Source organism: Mobula birostris, chromosome 14, assembly GCF_030028105.1.
Source record: "Mobula birostris isolate sMobBir1 chromosome 14, sMobBir1.hap1, whole genome shotgun sequence".
Classification (NCBI taxonomy): Eukaryota; Metazoa; Chordata; class Chondrichthyes; order Myliobatiformes; family Myliobatidae; genus Mobula; species Mobula birostris.
Window position 1 is genome coordinate 48468557 of NC_092383.1, and position 23159 is coordinate 48491715.

The window sequence follows — 23159 nt, forward strand, 5'->3', positions numbered from 1 at the left end:
GACAAGTTCTCAATTTGTCTCAGCTGTTGTCCAGCATACTCCTTCTGCCAATTGGGTTTGAGGAGATGCAAGCATGAGCGCAAGGGATGAGCGAGGAACAGCATAGCTGTTGAGTTGTTGGTTGTGGAATGTATTGCGTTGCAATATGCACGGAGGTAATTGGTGAGCTTCTGATTCAGAGTTGGTGTAGTAAATCTACTGTCATTGCTTGCAGTATGTTTTGTTTTGGCTCTTGGACAAACCTTTCTGTCAAGCTATTTATAGCTAGGTGGTATGATGCAGATGTAAAATGTCTTATTCCAATCATTTTCGGGAATAACTGAAACTGTTCCACAACAAACTGTGGTCCATTGTCACTGACTAAGTGTTCTGGAACACTGGTCCTTGAAAAGAGTCTTCTCAACCCATTAACAGTGTGCGTGGCTGTAGTGGAGGCTATTGGGAGCACTCTGGCCACTTTGTAGCTGCATCTACTACTACCAAGAAATTTGTACCCATGAAAGGTTCTGCCAAAATCTACATGAATCCTCTGCCAAAGCAATGCAGGCCATTCACAGTAGGGTCTTTGTTTGGTTTCCCTTTGGAGTATCTCTATTGTAAAAGGGAGACTATCAATTTGCTTTAGAGAGAATACATCAAGAGGAGTTCCTTCCTTTGTAAACTTTTCAGGTATTTCATTTTCCAAGAGTAAATGGGACAATCATCAACATTTCTGTGATTAGTTGTCCTCTTGAATTCAATCTTGTAATGATGCCCTCCAAGAAATAGAGCTCATCTCTGCTTTCGTGCTACTGCTGCAGCTGTTAGTGGATCACTCTTCTGTGGATTGAAAATGGACACTAGCAGTTCATGTTCAGTAATGAAGATAAACTCTCTCCCATACAATTATTGGTTGAAACACTTTACACCCAAAACCAGACTCAAGACTTCTCTCAATCTGTGCGTAATTTTTCTCTCCAGCGGTAAGAGTACGTGATGCGAAGGCAATGGGGCATTCATTTCCATCACTCATAACGTGATGTAATTGCACCTATACTATAAAGCGAGGTGTCACAACTAAGTTTCACTGGACGATGTGGATCATAATGTATGAGTACAGTGTCTGAAGTCACCATTTTCTTTACTTTTTGGAAAGCCACCTCACAAGTGCTTTGACATTGCCATTTCTTCATGATCTGTAGTAGTGAGTTCAAGGGGTGGGGCACAGTAGCCAGGTTTGGCAGGAACCTGTTTTATTAATTGATAAATCCTAAAAAGGACCACAATTGTGACACATCCTTTGGCCTTGTGGAATCCACCACAGCTTGAATTTTCTCAGCACGTTTGTGTGTCAGTGGTGTGGCCACAGTAAGTAATGCTTGGTTTAAAGAATTCACACTTGTTGCATTGTGCTCTGAGCCCGTAATCTTCTAATCTTTTTAACACTGCCTTGAGATTTTGGAGATGTTCCTTGTCATCCTTACCAGTAACAATTATGTCATCCAGATTACATTTTGGCTTTGGCAGCCTTGCAGCACCTTTCTGCCAGAGTTGTGTACAGTTCTGGTCATTGAATGATAGGAAAGATGTCAACGAAATTGAGAGAGTACAGAGAAGATTTACTAGAATGTTACCTGGGTTTCATCTCCTAAGTTACAGAGAAAGGTTGAACAAGTTGGGTCTTTATTCTTTGGAACATAGAAGGTTGAGGGGAGACTTGATAGAGGTACTTAAAATTATGAGGGGGATAGATAGAGTTGACGTGGATAGGCTTTTTCCATTGAGAGTGGGGGAGATTCAAACAAGAGGACATGAGTTGAGAGTTAAAGGGCAAAAGTTTAGGGGTAACATGAGGGGGAACTCCTTTACTCAGAGAGTGGTAGCTGTGTGGAACAAGCTTCCAGCAGCAGTGGTTGAGGCAGGTTCGATGTTGTCATTTAAAGTTAAATTGGATAGCTATATGGACAGGAAAGGAATGGAGGGTTATGGGCTGAGTGCAGCTTAGTGGGACTAGGTAAGAGTAAGAGTTCGGCACGGACTAGAAGGGCCGAGATGGCCTGTTTCCGTGCTGTAATTGTTATATGGTTATATGTTATGGTTAGTTGAGTTGCAGATGCTACTTCAAAAATAAGCATATTATAGCAATAAAGCCCTGTGTGAGTGCTTATGGTGAGAAACACTTTAGACAGTTCTTCCATTTCCATCTGTAGGTAGGTTTCGGCTAAGCCCACTTTGCTGAATTGTTTTCCTCCAGAAAGGTTTGCAAAGATATCCTCTGGGCAGAGGGTATTGATCTACTTTCAGTACTGGGTTGATGGTGATCTTAAAATTACCACGGATCCTGGCAGACCCATTCTTCTTGGCTACTGGAACCACTGGAGTTACCCATGGGCTCCACAACAACCTTGGAAAGAATTCCTTCAGCCTCCATGTGATCTAGCTCACTGGTTACTTTATCACGGATGGTATAAGAAACTGGGTGGGCTTTGTAAAACTTGTGTGTGGCATTTTTATTTTACATCATTTTATCCCTTATATGTTTGAGTTTTCCAATGCAATCCATGGACACTCCTGTGGCATCATCCAGTACCTTTCTTAATTCACTTTCAGTTGAATACTACAGGGAATGTGGCATGCAAATGGTGGATGGATCTCCACTCAGATTGTGGTTATCTCAACTAATGATGACCCTACAATGCTGACCCTCCTGTTTTAACCATGTACAAGCCCACTGTGGCTTGTTGGTTGTTATATTTCATGGTTATGAGAGTCATTCCTACTTTTCTCCAGTATAAATTCTTAGTTGGATATCTGCAGGCTTCAATTCCGTATCTTTGAAATGTCATTCAAACTCGTTTTGTGAAATGACAGTTGAGCCAGTGTCCAATTCTATTTTAATTAATTTGCCGTTCACTTCTGGTGTAAGCCATATTGTTTGTCTATTGTTAGTTTCTACATTGTGAATCTCAAGGCTACACAGTCCTGTGTCACTCTCATAGTTATCAAATTTTTCATCAACAGCAGCAGATAAGTGCTCTTTTTGAAAATGCAACTTGACTTACTATCTTTTCCTCTTACCCGTGCAGTCCATTTATTTTTGTCTGCCCCACATGCTCTTTGTATGTGTCCTATTTTGTTGCATTTTCTGCAAGTTTCACCTTTAAATCTGCATTGGTCTGATGTATGTCAGCCCCTACCACAACAGTAACACAGTTTGTTCGGCCAGGCAAGTTTCTGTTTAGATATTGTAACTTTGTTCAAGTTCACTTTCATTCCTGTCTGCAACTCAATTGTATCTATGGCTGTGGTTTCCATTGATGCAGTGATTTCAACTGCTCTTTTAAATGTGAGTTGTGCTTCAGTTAGGAGCAGTTTTTGAATGCTTTCTTGTAAGTGAAACCTCGCTGGTTTCCTTGGCTGCGTAAGTCTAGGGAATGCACACTCTGGTCCTGCCAAACCCATGAGATTGAGCTGGCTCTCCCACCCCAAACCCTGGTTTGTGTGGATGCTGTGTTATTTGCTACCTTATTACAACTCAGTGCCAAGAAACAACAGACAACACACTGCATACGATTAATGGAATTATGATTATGATTCTTAACTTAACTAAAGGGTTGGTAAAGAAAAGAAAGAAAAGAAAACAAAAAGGGCCCATTATAATTGAACAGTCAAATGTACACAAGTTGAAGCTCAACTCTTCCCAGAATGCATGTTCACTGATCCTCAGTCTCGGTGCCTGGCTCCATTGAATCATGGTCCCACACTAGGTCAAATCCTATGACTAGTTCTCTCCAGCATCTTCTCTCTTCATCTCCTGCCGAACAAAAACAAAAACCCAAGACCCTTACAAAACCTCTCTCCTCAGAGTTCTCTTGAACCTTCTCCCAGGTCCACCATCCTAATTGGATGACACATATTCCTCAGCATCACTTATCTTCAACAATAACCCAAACAGGCTGAAAGCAGAACAAACTGCTCTTACTGAACTGCTAAAATGAAACACCTACAGCATAGTAGTAAAAATGTGAACCAGGGTATTACATAAGATTCCACAAACTAAATGATCTTTTAGTGATCATTAAGCACATTACTGAATATCTCTTCAGATTAGCAATATTCGCTGATATAGGCAACCTTCTTTTGATTCTGCTTCTGAAACACAAAGCATTGTGCAATCAATAAAGGTTTTGGTTTTAAATGTTCTTGCATTACTTTCATGATACAGCAAAGCTCATTTCAGCTGGTTTGGTTGTAATAGTGAAACTTCTAAGCTGTATGCTCTTCCACCTATTACTCGCAATAAAACTGGTACTTGTTTCTCATTGGCTATTTCATTTGCTTCAAAATACTGCTCAATTTGGTCAGTATACATCAGCATTTACAAAAAGAATGAGATCTCTAATACTAGAATAATTAAATTGTATTGCATTGGAGTTGTACGGTAGCACAATGGTTAATGTTACAGCACCAGCGATCCATGTTAACTTCCACAACTGTTAGGAATTTGTACATTCTCCTTCTGACTGTGTGGGTGGGTTTCTTCTGGCTATGCCGGTTTCCTTGCACATCCGAAAGATGTCTGGGTTAGCAGGATAATTGGTGGTATGAGTGTCATTGGTCATTATGAGCTCGTTGGGCCGGAAGAGTTTATATGCATAGATTGATTGTTTAAAGTGATGCTATACACATATGATGACAGACATGAAATGATAAAATGGTAGTGATTGGGTGGGGGTGGGTTAGTGGGTGGAGGTGTTGATCAGCCTTACTGCTTAGGGAAAGTAACTGATTTTGAGTCTTGTGGTCCTGGCATGGATGCTGTGTAGCCTTCTCCCCGATGGGAGTGGGACAAACAGTCCATGAGCAGGGTGGGTAGGTTCCTGGTTCTTTTCCAGCATCTTTTTGTATATATGTCCTTGGTGGGTAGGCTGTTGCTGGTGATGCTTTGGGTAGTTTTAGCTAACTGCCATATTCCTAAGTAATTATGCCTAAGGAAGTTATTTTTATTTCCTTTTCAGTTACTATATCCAAAATTTACTTTAAATGTTTAAATGATTTCATCAAATTCAATAATTTTCTACTCCCAATTTTGTATTTTGTACAGTTAGATATATCAAACCCCTGCCACTTTGCTTATAGAAGCTCATCAGAGGATGTTGCTGAAGGGATTCTTTGCGAGCAAGAAAAGAGCTTCTTGAGAGTACTGTTTACCGTAAGAAATGCGAAGCCAATTGGATGCTTCTAACCAAAATGTCTTGCGCTCCATTTCCCATTAGAATTAAAATCTAATCTACTCTGAAGTTTGCGCTGACTGGCAAAACAGATCTGAGAGAAAATATATAGGATGCCACAGTAGTGTAGCAGTTGGTGCAAAACTATTACAGCTCTGAGCATTGAAGTTCGGAGTTCAATTTGAATTGACTTTCTTACATCCTTCAAATATATGAGGAATAAAAATCTTTACGTTATGTCTCCGTTTAAATGTGCAATCATAGTAATTTATAATAAATAGAACAATCAATGTAACTTAGAAATACACTCAAATCAGCGTGGGTTCATTAGTCTGATGGCCTGGTGGAAGAAGCTGTCCCGGAACCTGATGGTCCTGGCTTTTATGCTGCGATACCGTTTCCCAGATGGTAGCAGCTGGAATAGATTGTGGTTGGAGTGACTCAGGTCCCCAATGATCCTTCGGAACCTTTTTTCACACCTGTCTTTGTTAATGTCCTGAATCCTGAAAAGTTCACAACTACAGATGTGCTGGGCTGTCTGCACCACTCTCTGCAGAATGCTATGATTAAGGGAGGTACAGTTCCCATACCAAGCAGTGATGCAGCCAGTCAGGATGCTCTCAATTGGGCCCCTGTAGAAAGTTCTTTGGTTTTGGGGGCCCATACCAAACTTCCTCCATTGTCTGAGGTGAAAGAGGCAGCTGTTGTGCCTTTTTCAGCACTGAGCTGGTGTGTACAGACCACGTGAGGTCTTCGGTGATGTGGAGGTAGGTCTGTAGTCGAGTGTAGTTTTTATGTTGTTTTACGTAGTTCAGTGTAGTTTTTGTATTGTTTCATGTAGCACCATGGTCCTGAAAAACATCTCGTTTTTACTGTGTACTGTACCAACAGTTATGGTCGAAATGACAATAAAAAGTAACTTGACTTGGATGCCAGGGAACTTAAAGCTGTTTACCCTCTCAACCCCATATCCATTGATGTCAATAGGGGTTAGCGTGTCTCCATTCCTCCTATAATCCACAACCAGCTCCTTTGTTTTTGCAACATTGAGGGAGAGGTTGTTTTCTTGACACCACTGTGTCAGAGAGATGACTTCCTCCCTGTAGGCCACCTCATCATTGTTTGAGATTAGACCAATCAATGTAGTGTCGATGGGCAAATTTACTTATCAGATTGGAGCTGTGGGTAGTGATGCAGTCATGGGCAGACAGGGAGTAAAGGAGGGGACAGTACACAGTACTGAGTGGCTCCTGAGTTGAGAGTCAGAGGGGTGGAGGTGAGGGAGCCCACTCTTACCACCTGCCGGCAATCTGACAGGAAGTCTAGGATCCAGCTGTACAAGGCAGGGTCAAGGCCGAGGTGTCTGAGCTTTCTGTCAAGCCTGGAGGGAATTACGGTTTTAGAATGCTGAACTGTAGTCCAAGAACAGCATTCTCACATAAGCATCCTCCTTCTCCAGATGTATAAGGATGTTTTGTAGAGCAATAGCTATTGCGTCGTCTGTCGATCAGTTGCGTCAGTAGACGAATTGTAGGGGATCCAGTTTCAGTGGTAGCATGCTGCAGATGTAGTCCTTTACCAGCCGAAGAAGAAGAAGAAGAAGAATCATCATCATCATCATCATCTTTGGGACACCGTCATGTCAGCGTTTTTAAAGCAGGCTTTCTTATTTTTACGAGGCCGAGTTGCTAGCTCAACCCAGCACAGATGGAAAGCGTGCAAGGGAGCAGGCTGGATTCGAACTCGGGAGCCTTTGCTCCGAAGTCCGGCGCTGATGCCACTACACCACTAGCCGGCTAGCCTCTCAAAGCATTTGCTTATTATTGAGGTGAGTGCGACAGGACACCAGATGTTCAGACATGTTACCTTGGTCTTTTTTGGTACAGGGACAATGATGGATATTGAAACAGGAGGGCACTGTACACTGGGAGAGGGAGAGATTAAAAATGTATGTAAACACACCTGCCAGTTGTGCTGTGCACATCCTGAGTACTCACCCTGGGATGCCATCCAGTCCCGCAGCCTTGCGACTGTCCACTTGTTGGAAACATCTGTGTATCTCAGCCTCAGATGACCCGGTTGTAGTGGTGGTTTTCTTCGGAGGCACAGAGCTAGCGACATCGAACCGAATGTAAAAGCGATTGAGCTCCTCTGTGAGGCTGCGATGTTGGTGGCACCACTATGTTTGGCTTTGAAGTCTACGATGGTAAGCAACACTTGCCAAAAGTCACGTGTGCTATTCATAGTGAATCTTGACTCAATCTTGTCCCTGTATTATTGTTTTACAGCCTTGATAGCTTTGTGCAGATCGTAGTTGCTTTTCTTGAGCTCCCGCTGATTGCTGACAGCATAAGCTCTGTGTTGCACGGTCAGTACTGCTCACACTGAACTATTGATCCAGAGTTTCTGACCAACCCTGACTGACTTCTGATGAAGCACATGACTCCATCTGTGAACTCAGAGACATTCTCATCATGGAAGACATTCCAGTCAATGTCATCAAAGCAGTCCTGCAGTATGGAGACCGATTGGCTGGACCAACAGTGGACAGTTTTAACTGTGGCCATCTCTTGTTTCAGCTTCTGCCTGTACGTTGGCAAAAGCAGGATGGAAGAGTGATCTGATTTTCCAAAAGCTGGGTGAAGGAGAGCTTTGTAAGCACAATTCCAGCACCATCTGTAAAACATTTGTACTTCCCATGAGTGTGTGGGTTTCCTCCTGGTGCTCCAGTTTCTTCCCACAGCCCAAAGACATACTGGGTAGTAGGTTAATTGGTGATTGTAAACTGTCCTGTGATTAGACTAGTATTCAGTAGGTGGATTGCTGGGTGGTATGGCTCATTGGGCCGGAAGGTCCGGTTCTACACTGTATTGCTAAATAAAATTATGAGTTTGTCCTATGAAATTTCTGAGCTATAGTGTAAGCTCATGCACATAATAAACACTGTATCTTGTTTCTGTCAACTGCCTTTTTATTTGTTCATTTGTGGATATGGTTCCCCAAGGTTATAGCTGGGAGAAGTAGTGGGGATAAGCTCCTACTACCTTTTAAATGCTCCCAGTGGCATGTGTCTTAAATAGCCTCTGGCAACCAATTCCAGCTCCTGATCTTTATGTGTAACTTAGCTACTAAGCTTGGTGGAACAGTTTCTACTGACAGGAGAAGAGGCAAAGATGAGTTACTACTGTCTTAAAACTAATTGCTTCAGGCAGAGGTGTCTTGTCAGCCATGGTTGACAGCTCATCTAGGGAAAGGAAAACTGATCTCAAACCTCCACTGCCTTACAGTTATATCCACCATGGGGAAGGCTTTGGGCGTAAACACCAAGAAATAATCCAGAGATGGAGTTCCTCAGGCTTTGAATTTAACACTGACTGGTAACTCCTGGGATGCCACTGGTACCAAACTGTGGGTCTCTGCCATTCCTTTGGACTCATCAGCAGAGTGGAGCGGGGAAGCCTGCTGCATGGGCAACAGCTTGCCCTCCACATTGTACTGGCCTAGCTTGCACAGACAGGAGCAAACTGCTGAGAGCAGTTTGTCGTTGAGCCTACTAGAGGATCAGCTATACTGGATTGGTTGTTATGTAATGAACCGGAGGTGATTAGGGGGGCGTAAGGTAAAATAACTCTTAGGAGACAGTTATCACACTATGATTGAGTTCAGCTTGAAATTTGATAGGAAGAATGTAATGTCTGGCATAGCAGTAAAGTGGTATGAGAGAGGAGTTGGCCAAAGTAAATCAGAAGGAGATGCTGGCAAGGATGACACCAGAGCAGCAATGGTGTGAGTTCATGGAGCAAATGATAGAGGTATTCCAAAAATGAAGAAATACTCAAATGGCAAAATAGTACAACCGTGGCTGACAAAGGAAGACAAAGCTAATGTAAAAGCAAAAGAGAGGGCATACATCAAAGTGAAAATTAGTGGGAAAGCAGAGGATTGGGAAGGTTTTAAAACCCTACAGAAAAGCAACTAAAAGAATCTTCGGGGGGGGGGGAGAGAAGATGAAATATGCAAAAAAGATGCAAGCCAGCAAACAATATCAAAATGGATAGTAAAAGCTTTTTCAAGTATGTAAAAAAATAAGAGATATGAGAGTGGATATAAGACTATTAGAAACGAGGCCAGAAAAATAATAATAGGGGCCAAGGAGATAACAGATGAATTAAATGAGTACTTTGCATCATTCTTCACTGTGGAAGATGTTGACGGGTGTGAGGGAAGAGAAGTGAATGCAGTTACTATTACAAGGGGAAAGGTGTGCAAGAAGCAGAAAGACCTAAGGGTACATAAGTTACCCAGACTAGATGAACTGCACCCTAGAGTTCTGAAAGAGGTAACGGTAAAGATTGTGGAGGCATTAGTGATTATCTTTCAAAAATCATTGGATTCTGGTATGGTGCCAGAAGACTGGAAAATTGCAAATGTCACTCCACTCTTTAAGAAACGAGGAAGGCAACAGAAAGGAAATTATAGACCGGTTAGTCTGATCTCAGTAGTTGGGAAGATGTTGGAGTCAATTGTTAAGGATGAGGTTATGGAGTACTTGGTGACACAGGACAAGATAAGACCAAGTCAGCATGGTTTCCTTCAGGGAAAATCTTGCCTGATGAACCTGTTGGAATTCTTTGAGGTGATTGTATGTAGGATAGATAAATGGGATGCAGTGAATATTGTATATTTGGACTTTCATAAGGCCTTTGACAAGGTGCCACACATGAGGCTGCTTACCGTTAATAACCCATGGTATTACAAGAAAGTTACTGGCATGGTTAGAACATTGGCTGATTGGTAGGAGGCAACAAGTTGGCTACCAGTGAGTAGTGGTGTTCCACAGGGTCGGTGTTGGGACCACTTCTTTTTAAGCTGTATAGCAATGATTTAGATGAGGGAATAGATGATTTTGTAGCCAGGTTTGCAGATGAAACAAAGATAGGTGGAGAGGCAGGTGAGGAAACAGGTAGGCTGCAGAAGGACTTAGATTAGGAGAACGGGGAAGAGTGGCAAATGAAATACAATGTTGGAAAATGCGCGCTCATGCACTTTGATAGTAGAAATAAATGTATAAACTACTTTCTAAATGGGAAGAAAAAATCCAAAAATCTGAAATGCAAAGGGACTTGAGAGTCCTTGTGCAGAACACCCTAAAAGTTAACTTGCAGGTAGAGTCAGTGGTGAGGAAGGCAAATGCAATGTTAGCATTCGTTTGAAGAGGTCTAGAATACAAGAGCGGGGATGTGATGCTGAGACTTTATAAGGCACTGGTGAAGCCTCACCTTGAGTATTGTGAACAATTTTGGGCTCCTCATCTAAGAAAAGATATCTGCCATTGGAGAGGGTTCACAAGGATGATTTCGGGAATGAAAGGAACATTTAATAGCTCTGGGTCTGTACTTGCTGGAATTTAGAAGATTGAGGGGGATCTCATTGACCTCTGTTGGGCACATGGCCAAGTGGTTAAGGCATTCATCTAGTGATCTGAAGGTCGCTAGTTCGAGCCTCAGCTGTGGCAGTGTGTTTGTGTCCTTGAGCAAGGCACTTAACCACACATTGCTGTAGTGTCTGTGCGAGGAGTGGCACCCCACACAGGCTTCCAATCTGTGCCTTGTAAGACATGAAAATGCTCGACACAGGCCTGTCATGGTTTGAGTTTATGTTCCCTCCCCCTCATTGAAACCTTTCAAATGTTGAAAGGCCTAGACAGAGTAGATGTAGAAAGGGTGCTTCCCATGGTGGGGGAGTCTAGGAAACGAGGACACACCCTTAGGATAGAGGGACATCCATTTAAAACAGACGCGGAGGAATTTCTTTAGCCAGAGGGTGGTGAATTTGTGGAATTTATTACTGCAGGCAGCTGTGGAGGCCAGGTTGTTGGATGTATTTAAGGCAGAGTTTGATAGATTCTTGATTGGACATGGCATCAAAGGTTGTAGGGAAAAGACCAGGGAGTGGGGCTGTAGAGGGGTAAAAGGATCAGCCATGGTTGATCCTGAATTCCACTCAGCCCCATACCCTGTCTACTTGCCATATCCTTTGATGTCCTGACCAATCAGGAAACGATCAACTTCCACCTTAAATAGACACACGAACTTGGCCTCCACCACAGTCTGGCAGAGCATTCCACAGATATACTGCCCTCTGGCTAAAAAATTTCCTCCTTACCTCTGTTCTAAAGGTTCACCCCTCAATTCTGAGGCTGTGCCCTCTAGTTCTGGATATCCCACCAGAGGAAACATTCTCTCCACTTCCACCCAATTTTGTCCTTTCAACATTTGGTAGGTTTCATTGAGATGCCCCCACATTCTTCTCAATTCCAGTGAGTACGAGCCCAAAGCTACCAAACGCTCCTCATATGTTAATTCCTTCATTCCCAGAAATATCCTTGTGATCTTTCGCTGGACTCTCTAATGACAACACATCCTTTCTGAGATATGGTACCCAAAACTGTTTTCGATACTGTAAGTGTGGCCTGACTAGTGTCTTACAAAGGCTCAGTATTATCTCCTTGCTATTGTATTCTATTCCCCTTGAAATAAGTGCCAATATTGCATTTGCAGTCTTTACCACAGACTTAACCTGTAAATTAACCTTCAAGAAGTCTTGCATGAGGACCCCTAAGTCCCTCTGCACCTCTGATGTTTGAACCTTCTTCCCATTTAGATAATATTCTGCAGCAAATATTCCTTTTACCAAAATGCATTATCATACATTTCCCAACACTGTATTCCATCTGCCACTTTTTTGTCTATTCTTCCAATTTGTCCAAGTCCTGCTGGAATCTCATTGCTTCCTCAGCACTACCTACCCCTATCTTCCACCTATCTTGGTATCGTTTGCAAACTTTGCCACAAAGCCATCAATTCCATTATCTAAATCATTGACAAGCAATGTGAAAAGCAACGATCCCAATACTGACCCCTGAGGAATACTACCAGTCACCGGCAGCCAACTAGCAAAGACCCCTTTTATTCTCAATTGCTGCCTCCTGCTTGTCAGCCATTCCGCTATCCATGCCAGTATCTTTCCAGTAATGCCATAGGATTTTATCTTGTTAAGCAGCCTCGTGTGTCACCTTATCAAATGTTTTTTAAAGATCCAAGTAAATGACATTCACTGTCTCTCTTTTGTCCCCCCTGCTTGTTACTTCCTCGAAGAACTCTTAACAGGTTTGTCAGGCAAGATTTCCCTTCACAGAAACCATGCTGACTTTGACTTATTTTATCGACAGTCTCCAAGTACCTTGAAACCAGGGAGGAGGTCCTGAAGAGAGATTTCTGGGAATTAGGAAGGAAGCTGAGAAGCAGGACCACCAGGGTAGTAATCTCGGGATTGCTACCTGTGCCATGTGCTAGCGAGGGCAAGAATAGTAGGATCAGGCAGATGAATACGGGGCTGAGAGACTGGTGCAGGGGGCAGGGCTTCAGATTCTTGGATAAATGGGATTTCTTCTGGGGGAAGTATGACCTGTTCAAAATAGACAGGTTACACCTAAACCCGAAGGGGACCAATATCCTGGCGGGAAAGTTTAATAGAACGGTTTAAACTAATTTGGCAGGGGGGTAGGAACCAGAATGATAGAGCGGAGGAAGGAGAAAACAGAAATAAATCTAAGATAGTGAGCAGTAAAGATGTCAGGAAAGACAGGCAGGTGATGGGGCAAATTTGGGATGAGTTGCAGTGCAATAGAGTTGCAGTGAAATCAAAGTGAAAACTACCAAATACTGGTCTTAAGGTGTTATACTTAAATGCATGCGGCATAAGGAATAAGGTGGATGATCTTGTCGTACAGCTACAGATTGGCAGGTATGATATTATGGCCATCACTGAGACGTGGCTAAAGGATGCATGTCTCTGGGAGCTGAACGTCCAAGGATACACGGTGTATCGGGAGGATAGGAAGGTAGGCAGAGGGGGAGGCGTGGCTTTATTGGTAAGAAATGATATTAAATCATTAGAAAGAGGTGATACAGGATCGGAAGGTGCAGAATCTTTATGGGTTGAGCTAAGAAATTGCAGGGGTAAAAGGACCCTGATGACAGTTATTTATAGGCCTCCAAACAGCTGCAGTGATGTGGACAACAAATTACAACAGGAAATAGAAAAGGCTTGTCAGAAGGGCAGTGTTATGATAATTGTGGGGGATTTTAACATGTGAGTGGATTGGGAAAATCGGGTCGGCACTGGATCTCAAGAGAGAGAATTTGTAGAATGTCTGCGAGATGGCTTTTTAGAACAGCTTGTTGTTGAGCCCACCAGGGGATCGGCTGTACTGGATTGGGTATTGTGTAATGAACCGGAAGTGATTAGAGATTGAGGTGAAGGAACCCTTAGGAGACAGTGATCATAACATGATTGAGTTCACTGTGAAATTTGAAAAAGAGAAGCTGAAATCTGATGTGTCGGTATTTCAGTGGATTAAAGGAAATTACAGTGGCATGAGAGAGGAACTGGCCAAAGTTGACTGGAAAGGGACACTGGCGGGAAAGACGGCAGAGCAGCAGTAGTTGGAGTTTATGCGAGAAGTGAGGAAGGTGCAAGACAGGTATATTCCAAAAAAGAAGAAATTTTCGAATGAAAAAAGGATGCAACTGTGGTTGACAAGAGAAGTCAAAGCCAAAGTTAAAGCAAAGGAGAGGGCATACAGGGAAGCAAAAATTAGTGGGAAGACAGGATTGGGAAGTTTTCAAAAGCTTACAAAAGGAAACTAAGAAGGTCATTAAGAGGGAAAAGATTAACTATGAAAGGAAGCTAGCAAATAATATCAAAGAGGATACTAAAAGCTTTTTCAAGTATATAAAGAGTAAAAGACAGGTGAGAGTAGATATAGGACCAATAGAAAATGATGCTGGAGAAATTGTAATGGGAGATAAGGAGATGGCGGAGAAACTGAACGAGTATTTTGCATCAATCTTCACTGAGGAAGACATCAGCAGTATACCGGACACTCAATGGTGGCAGGGAAGAGAAGTGTGCGCAGTCACAATTACGACAGAGAAAGTACTCAGGAAGCTGAATAGTCTAAAGGTAGATAAATCTCCTGGACCAGATGGAATGCACCCACGTGTTCTGAAGGAAGTAGCTGTGGAGATTGCGGAGGCATTAGCAACGACCTTTCAAAAGTCGATAGATTCTGGCGTGGTTCCGGAGGACTGGAAGATTGCAAATGTCACTCCGCTATTTGGAACTTTATACTTTATTGTCGCCAAACAATTGGTACTAGAACGTACAATCATCACAGCAATATATGATTCTGCGCTTCACACTTCCTGGATTACAAATATTAAATATTAAAGATAAATTATAAATCATAAATAGAAAATAGAAAAATGGGAAGTAAGGTAATGCAAAAAAAAACACCGAGAGGCAGGTCCGGATATTTGGAGGGTGCAAGGAAGCAAAAACGAAATTATAGACCTGTTAGCTTGACATCTGTGGTTGGGAAGTTGTTGGTGTCGATTGTCAAGGATGAGGTTACCTGGAGGCATATGATAAGATAGGCAGAACTCAGCATGGATTCCTTAAAGGAAAATCCTGCCTGACAAACCTATTGCAATTTTTTGAGGAAATTACAAGTAGGCTAGACAAGGGAGATGTGGTGGATGTTGTATATTTGGATTTTCAGAAGGCCTTTGACAAGGTACCACACATGAGGTTACTTAACAAGATAAGAGCCCATGGAATTACGGGAAAGTTACATACATGGATAGAGCGTTGGCTGATTGGCAGGAAACAGAGAGTGGGAATAAAGGGATCCTATTCTGGTTGGCTACTGGTTACTAGTGGTGTTCCACAGGGGTCTGTGTTGGGGCTACTTCTTTTTACATTGTACATCAACGATTTGGATTATGGAATAGATGGCTTTGTGGCTAAATTTGGTGACGGTACAAAGATAGGTGGAGGGGCCAGTAGTGCTGAGGAAACGGAGAGTCTGCAGAGAGACTTGGATAGATTGGAAGAATGGGCAAAGAAGTGGCAAATGAAATACAATGTTGGAAAGTGTATGGTTATGCACTTTGGCAGAAGAAATAAACGGGCAGACTATTATTTAAATGGGGAAAGAATTCAAAGTTCTGAGATGCAATGGGACTTGGGAGTCCTCGTACAGGATGCCCTTAATTTTAACCTCTAGGTTGAGTCGGTGGTGAAGAAGGCAAATGCAATGTTGGCATTCATTTCTAGAAGAATAGAGTATAGGAGCAGGGATGTGATGTTGAGGCTCTATAAGGTGCTGGTGAAACCTCACTTGGAGTACTGTGGGCAGTTTTGGTCTCTTTATTTAAGAAAGGATGTGCTGACGTTGGAGAGGGTACAGAGAAGATTCACTAGAATGATTCCGGGAATGAGAGGGTTAACATATGAGGAACGTTTGTCCGCTCTTGGACTGTATTCCTTGGAGTTTAGAAGAATGAGGGGAGACCTCATAGAAACATTTCGAATGTTGAAAAACATGGACAGAGTGGATGTGGCAAAGTTGTTTCCCATGATGGGGGAGTCTAGTACGAGAGGGCATGACTTAAGGATCGAAGGGCGCCCATTCAGAACAGAAATGCGAAGAAATTTTTTTAGTCAGAGGGTGGTGAATCTATGGAATTTGTTGCCACGGGCAGCAGTGAAGGCCAAGTCGTTGGGTGTATTTAAGGCAGAGATTGATAGGTATCTGAGTAGCCAGGGCATGAAAGGTTATGGTGAGAAGGCGGGGGAGTGGGACTGAATGGTAGAATGGATCAGCTCATGATAAAATGGCGGAGCAGACTTGATGGGCCAAATGGCCGACTTCTGCTCCTTTGTCTTATAGTCTTATGGTTTTAATAATAGACTCCAACACTTTCCTAACCACTAAGGTTAAGCTAAGTGGCCTATAATTTCCTTTCTTTTGCCTTGCTCCCTTCTTAAAAGAGTGGAGTGGCATTTGCAATCCTATGGGATCATACCAGAATCAAGTGATTCTTGAAAGAAAGAAACATCGAAACATAGAAAATCTACAGCACAATACAGGCCCTTCGGCCCACAAAATTGTTCCGAACATGTCCCTACCTTAGAAATTATGAGGGTTACCCATAGCCCTCTATTTTGCTAAGCTCCATGTACCTACCCAAAAGTCTCTTAAAAGACCCTATCGTATCTGCCTCTACCACCATTGCCGGCAGCCCATTCCACACACTCACCACTCTCTGCGTAAAAAAACTTACCCTGACATCTCCTCTATACCTTCTCCCAAGCACCTTAAACCTGTGCACTCTTGTGGCAGCCATTTCAGCCCTATGAGAAAGCCTCTGACTATCCACACGATTGATGCTTCTCATCATCTTATACACCTCTATCAGGTCAGCTCTCATCCTCCGTCGCTCCAAGGAGAAAAGCCCGACTTCACTCAGCCTGTTTTCATAAGGCATGCTCCCTAATCCGGGCAACATCCTTGTAAATCTCCTCTGCACCCTTTCTATGGTTTCCACATCCTTCCTGTAGTGAGGCAACCAGAACTGAGCACAGTACCTCAAGTGGGGTCTGACTAGGGTCCTATATAGCTGAATCATTACCTCTCGGCTCCCAAATTCAATTCCACGATTGATGAAGGCCAGTACACCATATGCCTTCATAACCACAGAGCCTACCTGCGCAGCTGCTTTGAGCGTCCTATTGACTTGGACTCCAAGTTCCTTCTGATCCTCCACACTGCCAAGAGTCTTACCATTGATACTATATTCTGCCATCATATTTGACCTACCAAAATACTTCATACTTATCTGGATTGAACTCCATCTGCCACTCCTCAGCCCAGTTTTGCATCGTAGCAATGTCTCACTGCAACCTCTGACAGCCCTCTGGACTATCCACAACACCCCCAACCTTTGTGTCATCAACAAACTTACTAACCCGTCCCTCTATTTCCTTATCCAAGTCATTTATAAAAATAACGAAGAGTAAGGGTCACAGAACAGATTTCTGAGACACACCACTGGTCACCGACCTCCAGGCAGTATATGACCTGTCTACAACCACTCCTTGCCTTCTGCGGCAAGCCAGTTCTGGATCCACAAAGCGATGTCCCCTTGGATCCCATGGCTCCTTTCTTAATAAGCCTCGCATGGGCTACCTTATCAAATGCCTTGCTGAGATCCATATACACTACATCTTCCTTCATCAATGTGTTTAGTCACATCCTCAAAAAATTCAATCAGGCTCGTAAGGCATGACCTGCCTTTGACAAAGCCATGCTGTGACTATTCCTCTCTAAATGTTATACCTATATTATACCTCTCTAAATGTTAATAAATCCTGCCTCTCAGGATCTTCTCCATCATCTTACCAATCACTGAAGTAAGACTCACTGGTCTATAATTTCCTGGGCTATCTCTACTCCCTTTCCTGAATAAGGTAACAACATCCGCAACACGCCTCTGGAACCTCTCTTGTCCCCATTGATGATGTAAAGATCATCGCCAGATCATGACCAGTGCATCCGTAATCACTTCAGCAATCTCTTCTATAGTCAACCCTGATCAAGAATGGGAAAAATTTGCAGTGTCCCGATGTGCACAGCTGATAGACACCTACCCACATAGATTGAAGGCTGTATTTGCTGCCAAAGGTGCAGCTACTAAATACTGACTTGGAGGGAGTGAATACTTATGCAATCAATTATTTTGTGTTTTATATTTATCATTAGTTTACATCACTTTGCAGAGATCTTCTTTCACTTTGACGTGAAAGAATCTTTTTTCTGTTGATCAGTTTCAAAAAGCCAAATTAAATAGTCATAGTCATACTTTATTGATCCGGGGGGAAATTGGTTTTTGTTACAGTTGCACCATAAATAATAAATAGTAATAAAACCATAAATAGTTAAATAGTAATATGTAAATTGTGCCAGGAAATAAGTCCAGGACCAGCCTATTGGCTCAGGGTGTCTGACCCTCCAAGGGAGGAGTTGTAAAGTTTGATGACCACAGGCAGGAATGAGTTCCTATGATGCTCTGTGTTGCATCTCGGTGGAATAAGTCTCTGGCTGAATGTACTCCTGTGCCCACCTAGTACATTATGTAGTGGACGGGAGACATTGTCCAAGATGGCATGCAACTTGGACAGCATCCTCTTTTCAGACACCACCCTCAGAGAGTCCAGTTCCATCCCCACAACATCACTGGCCTTACGAATGGGTTTGTTGATTCTGCTGGTGTCTGCTACCCTCAGCCTGCTGCCCCAGCACACAACAGCAAACATGATAGCACTGGCCACCACAGACTCGTAGAACATCCTCAGCATTGTCCGGCAGATGTTAAAGGACTTCAGTCTCCTCAGGAAATAGAGACGGCTCTGACCTTTCTTGTACACAGCCTCAGTGTGTTCTTTGACCAGCCTAGTTTACTATCAATTCGTATCCCCAGGTATTTGTAATCCTCCACCATGTCCACACTGACCCCTGGTACCTTAGCTCTCCTCAGGTCTACCACCAGCTCCTTAGTCTTTTTCACATTAAGCTGCGGATAATTCTGCTCACACATCGTGACAAAGTTTCCTACCGTAGCCCTGTACTCAGCCTCATCTCCCTTGCTGATGCATCCAACTATGGCAGAGTCATCAGAAAACTTCTGAAGATGACAAGACTCTGTGCAGTAGTTGAAGTCCGAGGTGTAAATGGTGAAGAGAAAGGGAGACAAGACAGTCCCCTGTGGAGCCCCAGTGCCGCTGATCACTCTGTCGGACACACAGTGTTGCAAGCACAGGTACTGTGGTCTGCCAGTCAGGTAATCAAGAATCCATGACACCAGGGAAGCATCCACCTGCATCGCTGTCAGCTTCTCCCCCAGCAGAGCAGGGCGGATGGTGTTGAACGCACTGGAGAAGTCAAAAAACGTGACCCTCACAGTGCTCACTGGCTTGTCCAGGTGGGCGTAGACATGGTTCAGCAGGCAGACGATGGCATCCTTAACTCCTAGTCGGGGCTGATAGGCGATCTGGAGGGAATCTAAGTGTGGCCTGACCATAGGCCGGAGCAGCTCCAGAACAAGTCTCTCCAGGGTCTTCATGATGTGGGAGGTCAATGCCGCTGGACTGTAGTCATTGAGGCCGCTGGGGCGTGGTGTCTTTGGCACAGGGACGAGGCAGGACGTCTTCCACAGCACTGGAACCCTCCAGAGCCTCAGGCTCAGGTTGAATACATGGTGAAGTACTCCACGTAGCTGAGGGGCACAGGCTTTGAGCACCCTGGTATTGACACCATCCGGTCCTGCAGCCTTGCTTGGGTTGAGACGTTTCAGCTGTCTTCTCACCTGTTCAGCTGTGAAGCCCACCATGGTGGTTTCGTGTGGGGAAGGGGTATAGTTATGAGAGCAGGGTGGGGGACTGTGAGGAGGTGTAGGAGGGGAGAGTGGAATATGTGTTGGTTGGGGGCCGACAACACATGACTCATGTGGGGGATGGGCAGGGGCCACAATATCAAATCTGTTAAAGAACAGGTTAAGTTCGTTGGCCCTGTCCACACTGCCTTCAGCTGCTCTGTGATTCACTGTGAAATCCACTGTGATTCATTGTTTTAAAGCAATAAAACGTGAAAACTTCTAAGGGGGTGTGAATTCTTTTTATAGGGACTGTATAAGATTTAGTCACAACATTGAAGAAGGAATTGTGATGTTAATTCAAGTCAGAATGGTGTTTGACTTGCGGGGGGGGGGGGCGGGGGGGGGGTGCCTGAAAATGATTTCTATCTGCTTAGGCCGTTCAATCCATCGAGTTTGCTTCGTTCTTCCATCATGGCTGATTTATTAACTCTCTCAACTGTATTGTCCTTGAAACCTTTGCTGCCCTGACTACTCAAGAATCTATCAACCTCTGCTTTAAATATACCCAATGACTTGGCCTCCACAGCTGTTAGTGTCAATGAATTCCATAGATTCACCATCCTCTAGCTAAAGAAATTCCTTCTTATCTTTGTTCTAAAGGAACGACCATCTATTTTGAGGCTGCGCCCACTAGACCTAGACTGCCTCACCATAGAAATCATCCTCTACACACTTGCTGCCATTGGTGGCAGAGTTAGTAATTTGGGAAATAGTCTTGGCTAATGCAAAAGGGCATAACTTTAAGGTGATTGGAGAAAAGTGTAGTGGGGGTTGTCAAAGCTAGGTTTTTTTCATTATACAGAGAGTGGTGGGTGCATGCAGATACATAGGGACATTTAAGAATCCCTTAGTTAGGAGGGCTTTGTGGGAGGGATGAGTGAGATTGATTTTGTAGTAGGTTAAAGGGTTGAGGCTGAAGGACCTGTACTGTGCTCTACTGTTCTATGTTCTAGTCCAGGCAAGTAACCACATTGCATTTTATGGACAATTGTTCTCTAAGTAAAAGGTTGAGGCTGAAATGGAGACAATGCCAATCCAGCTCATTCCTGGATAGTGTTGAGTTTTTTCTGCATTTTTGAAGCTCCATGTTTCTAGATAATTGAGTATTTAGAACATGCACTGAACCATGATCAGAAAGAGCATACTCCTCTCTGTGAACATTTTCAGATATTGAATCTAGTTGTGGGCAGTCCTGTGAAAGTAGGAGAAAGAACAGCACAAACACCATTCAAGGTTCCTCTGCCAGAGAGAATACTGTATTTTATTGTAACAAATACATCAATATTCACTGTACCTTCAGTTCCCCCCACCACAACCCAAAAACAATCACATTTCATTTTGCTTTAATCCGAATATCATCTCCCGATATTAACTAATACTGCAGGTGAATGGACTTGTATTAATTTTTCTTATCTGTCTTTATAGCAGTGATGTGGCCACCATGCTTGAGCGATTTGGAGGTGAGTGCTTTTATATTAAAATATTGTAAAAATGAATTTCTATTTGTAGGAATGGAGAAAATGGAAGAACTTGTGTGGTCGTGTAAAACTGAGATCCTCTAATTCAGAATTGTTTGAGTTAATTACTTTAAAAATGAAGTCAATACTTGCAAAAAGAAAATTATAAAGAACTATGATTGATTTAATATCTTCAGTATTTTTGCAGTCAGATGCAGTTACCACAGATTTACCCAAGAATTGCAGGATTGTATTTCAGATTATACAGACCAGGAATTCACAGTGTTCACAGAATGTCTATAGACACTTGTTTATTAAAGCAGCTGTTCTACAGCAGAGTGTGGATTTAACACAAACAAGTGCTAGGAGCATAACGTTTTGTAATGATTCCTTCACCTAACAACGAGGCATATTTTCCAGCCCCTCAAGTACGACTGGTGTAGTTACAGATTATCTTGAAGGGGGAAAATACTCAGCTCAATAAACAAGCTGAATGTTTCTAATTACTTTATCCTTATTTTTCATGATTATATCTTTATGTGAGTAGAAACTAGTTTCAGGCTAATGGTTTTTTCCATGGTTGCTATATCTTCACCAAGCAATAATGAGGTAATAGTAGGCAAGGATGGCACAGTAGTAGCTAGCGTTACACTATTACAGCACCAGCAATGTGTGTTCAGTTTAGCCACTGTCCCCATTCCAACCTCACTCCTTCAGAACGCTCTGCTCTCCACTCCCTCTGCACTAATCCTAACCTTATTATTAAACCCGCCGATAAGGGGGGTGCTGTTGTAGTCTGGCGTACTGACCTCTACCTTGCCGAGGCACAGCGACAACTCGCGGATACCTCCTCTTATTTACCCCTCGATCGTGACCCCACTAAGGAGCACCAGGCCATTGTCTCCCACACCATCACCGACTTTATCCGCTCAGGGGATCTCCCATCCACTGCTTATAGTTCCCACACCCCGCACTTCCCGTTTCTACCTCCTACCCAAGATCCACAAACCTGCCTGTCCTGGCCGACCTATTGTCTCAGCTTGCTCCTGCCCCACCGAACTCATTTCTGCATACCTCGACACTGTTTTATCACCCCTTGTTCAATCCCTTCCGACCTATGTTCGTGACACTTCTCACGCTCTTAAACTTTTCGATGATTTTAAGTTCCCTGGCCCCCACCGCTTTATTTTCACCATGGATGTCCAGTCCTTATATACTTCCATCCCCCATCAAGAAGGTCTCAAAGCTCTACGCTTCTTTTTGGATTCCAGACCTAATCAGTTCCCCTCTACCACCACTCTGCTCCATCTAGCGGAATTAGTCCTTACTCTTAATAATTTCTCCTTCGGCTCCTCCTACTTTCTCCAAACTAAAAGTGTAGCTATGGGCACCCGTATGGGTCCTAGCTATGCCTGCCTTTTTGTTGGGTTTGTGGAACAATCTATGTTCCGTGCCTATTCTGGTATCTGTTCCCCACTTTTCCTTCGCTACATCGACAACTGCATTGGCGCTGCTTCCTGCACGCATGCAGAACTCGTTGACTTTATTAACTTTGCCTCCAACTTTCACCCTGCCCTCAAGTTTACCTGGTCCATTTCCGACACCTCCCTCCCCTTTCTAGATCTTTCTGTCTCTGTCTCTGGAGACAGCTTATCCACTGATGTCTACTATAAGCCTACTGACTCTCACAGCTATCTGGACTATTCCTCTTCTCACCCTGTCTCTTGCAAAAACGCCATCCCCTTCTCGCAATTCCTCCATCTCCGCCGCATCTGCTCTCAGGATGAGGCTTTTCATTCTAGGATGAGGGAGATGTCTTCCTTTTTTAAAGAAAGGGGCTTCCCTTCCTCCACTATCAACTCTGCTCTTAAACGCATCTCCCCCATTTCACGTACATCTGCTCTCACTCCATCCTCCTGCCACCCCACTAGGAATAGGGTTCCCCGGTCCTCACCTACCACCCCACCAGCCTCCGGGTCCAACATATTATTCTCCGTAACTTCCGCCACCTCCAACGGGATCCCACCACTAAGCACATCTTTCCCTCCCCCCCTCTCTCTGCATTCCACAGGGATCACCCCCTACACAACTTCCTTGTCCATTCGTCCCCCCCATCCCTCCCCACTGATCTCCCTCCTGGCACTTATCCG

General features: G+C 43.6%; 1 protein-coding gene across 4 annotated transcripts in view; it reads left to right on the forward strand.

The window, feature by feature from the left end:
* The window catches only part of LOC140209884 (synaptonemal complex protein 3-like), a 189158-nt gene that overhangs the window by 81412 nt on the left and 84587 nt on the right, over positions 1 to 23159 (forward strand). For 2 of the 4 annotated variants that reach the window (XM_072278513.1, XM_072278515.1), the window contains exon 4: positions 20978 to 21012. In XM_072278513.1, coding sequence (XP_072134614.1) covers positions 20978 to 21012 — 35 coding nt within the window. The remainder of the gene's footprint in view (positions 1 to 20977; positions 21013 to 23159) is intronic. The other 2 variants (XM_072278514.1, XM_072278516.1) reach the window with 1 other exon arrangement.